This window comes from Mustela nigripes, chromosome 4, assembly GCF_022355385.1.
Source record: "Mustela nigripes isolate SB6536 chromosome 4, MUSNIG.SB6536, whole genome shotgun sequence".
NCBI lineage: Eukaryota > Metazoa > Chordata > Mammalia > Carnivora > Mustelidae > Mustela > Mustela nigripes.
The window spans coordinates 21,916,968-21,927,473 of record NC_081560.1 but is presented as its reverse complement, the minus strand read 5'-3'; the positions used below and the strand labels follow the sequence as shown (position 1 = coordinate 21,927,473).

Genomic DNA, 10,506 nt, shown 5'->3' with positions numbered 1-10,506 from the left:
CCTACTTGTGATCTATCTCTGTCAAATAAATAAATAAAATCTTTTAATTTAAAAAAAAAAGAGAGACAAAATGCCCACTATCATCTCCACTCTTCAACCTTGTTCTAGAGGTTATTGCACTTTTAGAGAAAGTGCAATAATACCATAGAAGACAAAGAAAAACATAAAAGTACATGTATTGGAAAGAAAGAGCTGAAAGTTGTCATTAATAACATGTACATGATTGTCTACTGTAAAATCTGAGATAATTAATGATAACTAATACCAGAATTCAGACAGTTGACTGGATAAAATTTGAACTTGCAAAGATAAATTATTTCTGTATATATTAACAACAACAATTAAAAAATAGAACAAAAGAGATAAGCATTCACCATTGTATGGAAAATTATAAAGTACTTAAAAATTAAAAAACAAGAAAACAATCTATACTGATGGTTATTAAAAAAGATGAGGATAAATGGCTAGAAACTAGGTTCCTTCATGACTCAACAGAGAAGCAACAAGACTGGTAAAAAAATTCTCTACCATTTGCCCAGATTCTCCAAATGTTAACATTTGATCACATTTGCTTGATCCGGTTCCCTCTCTTTTCTTCCCTCTCCTCTCCTCTCCCTTTTTACCCCCTCTTTCTATGCATATATGACACATGTATATGTATACACATGTATATTGCTTTTGTTTGAGCCGTTTGAGGGTAAGCTATAGACATGATACCCTGTTACTCCTAAATACTTTAGTGTTCCTGGAAAACAAATATTCTCTTTGACTGCAGAACAAGTATCCAAAATAGGAAATTACCACTATTAACACTAGAAGGAATGGATAAAATTAACACCAGTGTCTGATTTACAGACCTTACCTTTAGATTTTGCCAGTTATTCCAGTGATGTCCTTTGTAGTAAAAGAAAATGCCAAATCATGTGTTGCATTCAGTTTTCATAGATCTTTAGCTTTGACATTGATATTTTTCAACATTATAGACTAGTTATACTGTGGCATATCACTTTGTTTGTGTTTATCTTGTGTTTTTTTCATGATTACATTCAGCTTATGCATTTTTGGTAGGAATGCTGAAGTCTTTTTTTCTTTTTTAGAGGAAGTGCAAGCAAGGAGGGGCAGAGAGAGAAGGAGAGCAGGAATCTTAAGCAGGCTCCACGGCCAGCATGGATCCCCATCCAGGGCTCGATCTCACAACCCTGAGATCATGACCTGAGCCAAAAATCAAAGAGTCGGATGCTTAGCTGACTGGGCAACCCCACAGTCCCCACCCTGAAGTAATACTGTGTTCACGTCCCTTGCAGATGGTGTTGATTTTTCCTGTTATGATGACATTAATTTTGATCACCTGGATAAGATGATGTCTTATATCAAGGGATTTTTTTTCTTTTTTTTTTAAGATTTCATTTATCTGTCAGAGAGAGAGCAAGTGAGCAAGCGAGCACAAGCAGGGGAGTGGCAGGCAGAGGGAGAAGCAGACTCCCTGCTGAGCAGGGAGCCCCATGTGGGACTGGATCCCAGGATCCTGGGATCATGAACTGAGCCACCCTGGCATCCTTCAAGGGACTTCTTACATTTATGGGGGGTTTTTTGTTCTGTTTTGTTTTGTTTTGTTTTGTTTTGAACAAACTGACTCCAAAATTGATTGCAAGTATAGATGGAGAAAAACAGCCCAGAAGTTCTTTGAAAAAGTAACAGAAAGGGGAATTTGTTCTACTGGATATTGAGAAGATACTTCAAAGCTATCATAATTAAAACTGTGATAATGGTATAGGAGTTGATAATTAGCAGAGCTGGTGGAACTGAATAGAGTCCAGAAGCCAATGATGATATATAACTAGGTACAGTGTAACAACTACCTCAAGTATGCTGTGCTCAGTACTTGAACTCATCATAACACCAGAGTCTGTCAAAGCAGATTTATTTGATTGCTGCTATCTTCTACACTAAGATTATCTGCCCTGAGAAGCCAGATCTTTACATATGCATCTCATATAGGGTACGGAGTTCCTCTGGTAGGAAATGCATATATAACTATGTAATAATGCTTGCTGGTATGAATAGATTGCTTTTGCCTGAACAGCTTGGACTCTGGGAGTAGTAAAAAGGTCTGCTTGCTGGTCAGGGGCATGAGCCAGCTGGCTCATTCCTCTTTGGCTTTCCAGTCCAGTTTTCCAGATGTAAAATAGAAGACCTGTCTTCTCTGGTCGAGGTAATGGAAAGCTTTATATTTGGAAAAAAGTGACCAGTTAAACGAAACTGAATCTATCCTTTAGGCTATTTGATATTTATAACTAGCTAATATTTTCAGCAGTAAAGGTTTTTATTTTTTTTTAATGGCCTCCCCACAAATTAATATTTAGAGGTGGCTACATCTTGTAAGTAATAAATTTACTATGCAATAAATGTTATATGCTATTTTACTTGCAAGCTTTTCCATTAATTTTCTGTGATTTTGCTTTATATTGATTGTGTGCACTCTCTCTCTCTCTCTTTTTTTTTTTTTTGTAAGATTTATTTATTTATTTGAGAGACAAAGCGAGAGGGAGATATCCAAGCAGATTCTGTGCTGAACGTGGAGCCGGTCATGGGGCTCGATCTCAAAACCCTAAGATCAGGACCTGAGCCAAAATCAAGGGTTGGATGCTTAATCGACTGTGCCACCCAGGTGCCCCAGTTGTGTGCATTCTTAAAAAGTAATAGATTTTGTGTCCAAGTTTGTGATTAGACCTGGATATTGGGATTTTCCTAATTCTACTCTAGAGCATGTCAATTTAGTGTGTGATAAAGTTGGCATTTCAACTCAGTATAGAAGAGATGGCTTTCCAGAAGTGGTTTGATGGCAAAAGCCTATACATTTCGGGAGGAAAATTAGAGTCCTACCTCATAGAGTCCACAAAAACAAATTCTGGATATATTCCGTTTCTGAGTATTAAAAAAAAACCTGTAAAATTACTAGAACTAAATGAAAATATTTTTATAATTTTATGATTCAGAGATAAATGAAATATAAAGCAGTCTTTTTTCTTTTCTTTTTTTTTTTTTGCAAAGGTACCTTTATTAAAAGATTGAGAGATTCAGTAACACAAAAACTTCCATACATTAAAAGATAAAATTAAGACAAGTAGCAGGTTGGATGAAAGAAATATTATAAATAAATAATTTCTACAAATCTGTAAGATAACAACTAGGTAGATAGAAAAGCAAGGGGTATGATCAGGCAGCTCCCCACAGAAAAACTAGAAATGGGCTGGTTAACATGTGCACTAGTAAAAAATCAGGGAAATACAGATAGCTGACCCTCATTTGTACCCTTTCAATGGGCACACAGGAGAGAGGTTAAAGAGAGTGTGAAGAAATAAGTACTTCCAGAAATCATTTGGGAGTATAATTGTTCCAGTCTCTTTGGAGAGCAATATGGCTCTTTCACATTGCATCTGTAACACTTTAAAGCATATATTCCTTTGACGCAGAAGTACTCAGACATTTGCATGTGAACGTATGTAAAGGAAGCTTTGTTAAAATACTGTAATGGCGAAAACATTGACTAATCCGGCTAATCATCTGTCACCTTAATGTTGGGCAGCTAGCTTCTCTTTTCCTGTGGGCTGGAGTAGAAACTAAAGCCCATTTCCCTGGTTACCATGAGCTCTTGCTTCTGCCCGGGTTAAAGAGCAAGTGTTTGTGACGAGGTGAGCCCACGGAAGAGAAGATGGTTCAGACATCACAGATACACATTCCCTTAGCTGGATGTTGCCTTGTGGATATTGGGAGTCACCTCTGCATACTAGTTCAGTTTTAATTTTTGACTTTTTTACGCTTGAGTTTTTTACATTTTCTAGTGGAAGTTTCTGAATTAGGTAACCTAATTCAAAGGGTAATTTCATTAGTAGCAAGTCATTTTTAGGAAAGTGGGATTTGCACATGGTGAGTTTGGGGGAGGATTCAGAGAACTATTTAACAATCTAAAACCCAATTTTATTTTGGTCAAGGCTGATGAACCTGTGCTATATCCCACACAATGAAAATAAGTGCTTAGTCTCCCTGGCATTAGCCCTGACAAATTCCCCTGATTTATTCAAAGTAAAATTTGACTTTCTGATATGTTAGTCACTCTTGGGCTATAAATATGTACAAAGAAATCTCTAGTTACTGACTGAAGAGAAAGAAGAGTTACCTTTTACTCCCAGCTATCAGACTTCTTGACAGCATGTTTAATATTTATCAAACATTGATCAGATTCTTTTTACCCAGCAGTTTAATTTGCATAGATAATGGAATTACAAAAGCCAGCAATTGAGTCAGACCAGCCCTGTTCAATAGAAATGTTATGTGAGCCACAAATGGAAAAATTTCCAGTAGTCACATTAAAAAAGTAAAAGGTGGCATTAATTTTAATACTTCTATTTAACTCAGGACATCAAAAATACATTTCAACATACATTCAATACAAAAATTAGTAATTCTGTATTCATTTTTGGATACGAAGTCTTTGAAATCCAGTGGGTATTTTACATTGAAATCATATCTCATTCTGGACCATCCTCATTTCAAGTGCTCAGCATTAATACACGGTTAGTGGCTACTGCATTGAAAGTGCAGGACTAGACTTTAAGCTCTAGAGGACAGAAATGACAGTGGTCCTATCACTGTATCCCCAGCACCTTAGGCAGTACTTGGTACAAAGCAAGTATCCAGTAATATTTTTGACTTAATGAATGAATGAATGAGTGAATAAATATGAGACCATCTTTTCACTAACTCCTCAACCTTTAATCCATTTGAGTTACATTTGTCACAAAAATAGTTGTCAAGTAACTCATAGTGGAAAATTATAGAGAGAAAATCCTAGAATATAGTGTATGTCTTTTCAAATATTTGTCCAAAAGCAGTTTTAGAAAAGTATCTGTTGACTTCAGGGAGTAAAGCATATGACGTTATATAGATTCTCAAAGTTCCCATCTGTTGACCACAACAACTCTGTTTTGTTTTTTCTTTAAATATGTCTCACTAACTTTTAGAAGCATTTCTGTTTTGAGAAGACCATTGCATAATCCAGCCCCTGCCCCTGAAATCGTATATCTCTGAAGTATAATGATACCAAAGTCCATTGGGAGCTATACACTATTTTTATCATCCCTGTCACTGTTTACTTTAACCTGAAACTAGAATCATGAAACTCCTAGTGTCTTTTTTCTTTTTTTAAGATTTTATTTATTTTTATTTGAGAGAGGGAGTGAGAGAGAGCACGAGAGGGGAGAAGATCAGAGGGAGAAGCAGACTCCCCTTGGCGCTGGGAGGCTGATGCGGGACTCCATCCTGGGACTCCATCCTGGGACTCCGGGATCATGACCTGAGCTGAAGGCAGTTGCTTAACCAACTGAGCCACCCAGGTGCCCTGTCTCCTAGTGTCTTTTATATCGCTCCACTGGTTTCAGGTGTTATGGGTAATACAGGACAATTGTTATACATGATCTTTGCCTTTGAGGAGCTTTGGAGAAGAAAAACAAATGTTCACAAAATGAGTAGAGAAAAATTTATAAATTTTTGTTTAGTGTTTTTTGTGTGCCTTGGGCTTGGTACTAGAAAGGTCAATGCAAGTACATTCCTCTTTCTTCAAATAGTTCACACACTTGGAAAGATTAATATATAAGCCAATAAGCATTTTAATAGAAATCTGAAAAATCTGTGAGGTACAGGCTTAATTAATATCCCCTTATACAGACGAGGAAGCTGAGATACAGTGAGGGTCAGTGACTTGCTCAAGGTAGCAGTTAGAAACCTGGATTCAAATCTAGACATTTGTAGGAGCTTTTGCTTTTTCTTCCACACCACACTTTCTGTGTTTTGAGATTCCTAGAAAGAGAAATTTCGTTCTTCAGTTGAGGTAAATCACAGCTTATGAGTAAATTTTCTAAATGATTATAGTTTGTCTAATATATTCATGTATTTACATAGATACAGTATAATAATCTTGCTGTGTGTGTATATCCTATTATTTGAATCGCAGGGTATTGAACTTTAAGGGCCCTAGGGTTTAATGATGAGAAAGCTGTAAGGGCTGGATTTGGAGGCATTTCCACAAGTAAGCATTGAAGGGTAGGAGACCAGGCCAAGGGCTAAGGGAAGGACTTGGCTTTATAAGCAGAGAGACAAACTTAGGCAGAAGTGTGAGCTATAAGGCCAAAGTTATGTTGTGAAAGGCTCTAAATTGTGGGTTGAAAACTGTACTTGAGCAGGAAGGAGTCATCAAAGATTCTCAGGACTGACAGGTCAGAGTTGAGGGATTCAGTGATTGATTCGTGGTTTATTTGTTTTTTAGTTTCTCTAGATAGGTGCAACTTCTTTTCTGTTCTTATTTGAATTTATACCCCAGGAAGTGAGATTTTGATTAACAAAATACATAAGGCCTATCTATGTTAGGTTGGTAATAAGTGTTTTTTTTTAATATAACATGTTCGTTAGGTGTCCAGCATCATCCTAAATATTAATTAACATTATACTAATATCTGTTCCTAGTATAGGAAAGTAGGTAAGTCTTTAGGGTGACTGACAACTATTGTGGCTTTTTATTCCATCCAGTATGGATTTAAGCATCTTTGGTTCTGCAGCTATGTAAGGGTTTGTGTAGACTGGTATAAAAAATTGTAAGGATAATAGAAATAATATAAAAATTTAGGATTTTTTTACTCTAATCTCGAAGTAGTTTTTAGTGAACTAGTTGATGCAATTTAAACTTCAGATAGCTTTCAAATATAAACTGTAGAAATAGCTTTTCTTAGTAAAGCTCTCAGTAGGTTGAAAGATGCTCTTTGAGATAACTATAAGGATATTTTTTGTTAACTGCCATACTGTCTGGAGTGGTATTTAATTCTAAATCTTTCTATAACTCTTTGAAAGCCAGTTTTCTTTTTAAGTGTATAATTATATAGTGTGGACAAATCATAGGTTTTATGTGTGTGTATTTTTATTTATACATGACTCATTCACATTTGTGATTATATTTATGTAGTTCTTTAATATTTTCAGTTTAATTTAGTTGGCCTGTGTTTTTGTTCTCCTCTAAGGAAATAAGAAAATTTGTCCTGTTAGCTTTTTGCTTATTAAACCCCTCCTCCTTCTTGAAAATTTCAAGTTGTCAACCATTTTTTTGAGTTTATAATGCTATTTTACCTCCCTTGGAAAAAAAAAAAAAAACTTTTCACAGTGACCAAAATCTGAAAGTTAGTTGTATGAAATAGAAATGGAGACTAGCTCCTTAAAAACTTAAGTAGTCATGTGTGAATGTAAAAAATAACCTAAGCATATAAAAAGTAAATCAATGTTATAAATTTTCCCTGATTCCCTCTTAAAGCTAAAATGATTGTGACCAAATTTGTTTGTGCTTTTAATCTGCTTGGCCATCTGTGGAAAACCGTCTTATTCTCTCCTAGGCCACAGACCTCCACCAGCACGAAGTGGACATCGTTGTGTGGCAGATAATACCAACCTCTATGTGTTTGGAGGTTATAACCCAGATTATGATGAATCTGGAGGGCCAGATAATGAAGACTATCCTCTCTTCAGGGAGCTTTGGAGGTATCATTTTGCTACAGGAGTATGGCACCAGATGGGCACAGATGGCTACATGCCCCGGGAATTGGCATCTATGTCACGTGAGTGCAAGCAGTTCTGAACTTTTGACTTTATGAAATGTCTGTGAGGACAGGTCAGTGTCACATGGTTCTTGTTAATAATTTGTAATAATACTGTCATATGATTAAACCCTATTAAGGGATAGACTTGCTACTGTGGTAAGAATGCAGCATGGTGGTTCAAAATCACGTGGGAGGCTAGTCCTGAGTTTGAATCTAGCTGTATACCGTTTCCTTGCTTGATGATTCGTAGGTTCAAGGTCTTTACTTGTAAAATGGGATTAGTAATATTTCAGAGGGTTTAATAGAAAGTAGCAGATACAGGCTAAGTAAAATATAGTAGAGGCTCAACAGAGGGGGTTTATAATGACGATAATAGCTTCTGAGCAAAGTACTCCACACGTAGTATCCGTTTACCTCACAGCATTTCTGTGATGCACTGTAGAGTTATTGCCGTTGTACAAATGGAAAACAGGATGTTAGAGGGGCCTTAAGGGACTTTAACTGAGATCATACAAGAATTGAAACCTGGCTCTTGCAGCTCCAGAGCCATGCTGGCTCTCAAACTATATCAGCTGAACAATTGATTTCTCAAAATGCCATTGAGGTAAAATAGTAGCACAATTTGGGGGGTACTTGTCGTTAGAGAAAGAATGTGTGTGCATGTGTGTGTGTGCGCGTGCGTGTGTGCATGTGGTGGCAGAAACAGAAGAAATAGAACACCAAAGTTACCAGCAGGATATTGGTGTTTCTTTTTATCTGGTGAAGGATTAAGGTGACAGAAGCATAATTTAAAATGTAGAGATCATTCATTCCCCTGGCAAAACCAGAATGATCCTTTTATCCCTTCATCCAGAGTCCTGCTGGGTCTTTGCTGAGGCAAAGATGATACTTCATTTTCTCTGCTTTGCTGCATACTTGAACTGTCTTCAGTGACAGTGCTGTGCCATAGTTCATGTCCTCTAGTAGTGTTAGACACAGTATTTCAGGAACTCCACAAACACGTACTGAATACACGTGTCACATACCTAACAACAAGCTGGCCTTATGGTTTAGTCCGTACAGTTTGAAGTTAGCCTTTTCCTGCAGAACTTTATAGTAGTTAGATGTCAGTGGTTTGAGTTACCTTCTGAGAGAGCATTAAAGCAGACATTTTTTTAGTCTCTCTTATTCTGGGTTTACGTGGGAACATACCGCAGGTAGCCAGTACATAATGGACATGTGCGTCTCCTTCCCCAGTTGTGCTGCATGGAAACAACCTGTTGGTGTTTGGAGGTACAGGCATCCCGTTCGGTGAGAGCAATGGCAATGACGTCCATGTGTGTAACGTGAAGTATAAGAGATGGGCTTTACTCAGCTGTCGGGGGAAGAAACCCAGCCGTATATACGGACAGGTACCAATCTGTGGCCAATCGTGGTGGATGTATTAGTGCAGATCTTTCTAGTTCTAAGGACAATGTCAGAATATTTGTTACTACTTTTTTTTTAAACAGAGAATGAATTCACTGTTTAATATTTGATTTTTCAGTTCATTTTTTCAAGAAGATTTTATTTATTTATTTGAGAGATGAGAGAGAGTATGAGTCTTTGGGGAGGGGAAGAGACAGAGGGAGAAGCAGTCTCCCCAGCAAGGGGCTCGATCCCAGGATCCCATGACTGGCTGAGCCACCCATGTCCCTAGGTTTTTTGTTTTCCTTTATTTATTTATTTGAAAGAGAGAGAGAACACACATGAGTGGGGGGAGGGCAGAGGGAGAGAGAGAATCCTCCAGCAGATTCCCCACTGAATGCAACACCACACCGGGCTTGATCTCAAGACCCTGAGATCATGGCCTGAGTTGAAATCAAGAATCAAGCGTTCAACTGACTGAGCCACCCAGGCACCCACTGATTTTTCAGTTCTGATGTGAAGTCATAATTGCAAATCTGGTTGTTATTACCTCCTTTCCTTTTTTTCCTCACTCTTTATTTCTAATCCAATTTGGGATCATGACCTAGATCTATACAGAAGTATTTTTTTTTTTAAGATTTTTATTTATTTATTTGAGAGAGAGAGAGACGGAGAAAGCATGAGCAGGGAGAGGGGCAGAGAGAGAAGCAGACTCCCTGCTGAGCAGGGAGCACAATTTGGGATTTGATCCCAGGACCCTAGGATCATGATCTGATCCAAAGGCAGCCGCTTAACTGACTGAGCCACCTGGGCGCCCCTCTACAGAAGTATTTTAAATGTCAGGATGCACTCTGCCTCCACTCCCACCCCCAATGAGTTTGGGCTCTACATATGGTCATCATCTCTAAAATGATATGATTCTTTGGAGAGCTTTCTGACCTAAGTAGTAGAGTAGATAATATCTGCACTTGGAAAGGACTTAATACAGGCTAGTCTGAGCTGAAACACAGGTTATGTGGACATTAGTTTCTAGTTAATTCCAGTGCTTCAAAAGGTCTGAAAAGTTCTATCCAAAAAGATAGGGAGCAACCCTCCAACGTCGGCAACCCTTGGAGAGTAATGGGCTAAACTTAAAAGCATCTTTAGCTTCTTTTTCAACTGGCCAACATTAGTACTGATAATAAATACCTCCTAAGCTATGTGTAGACGTACATACTGGATAGCTCTATTCCACTGGAGGAGGCATTAAAACTCTGAGAAATGACCATAACAAAAGCGGAATTTATGCTGACGGGAGTCTGGTAGAAAATGTGACATTTTTAGGACTACCAACTTTAGACATTTTACTTAAGGGGTTCTGGTGCCTTATTTTTTTTTTTAATTTTTTTATTTTTTATAATCCTATATTTTTATCCCCAGGGGTACAGGTCTGTGAATCACCAGGTTTACACACTTCACAGCACTCACCAAAGCACATACCCTC

At 37.6% G+C, this 10,506-nt stretch overlaps 1 protein-coding gene across 2 annotated transcripts in view; it reads left to right on the top strand.

Annotated features, from left to right (window-relative positions):
• Positions 1-10,506, top strand: part of KLHDC10 (kelch domain containing 10) — a 62,986-nt gene that overhangs the window by 39,553 nt on the left and 12,927 nt on the right. For both annotated transcript variants that reach the window (XM_059396406.1, XM_059396405.1), the window contains 2 exons: positions 7,434-7,655; positions 8,874-9,028. In XM_059396406.1, coding sequence (XP_059252389.1) covers positions 7,434-7,655; positions 8,874-9,028 — 377 coding nt within the window. The remainder of the gene's footprint in view (positions 1-7,433; positions 7,656-8,873; positions 9,029-10,506) is intronic.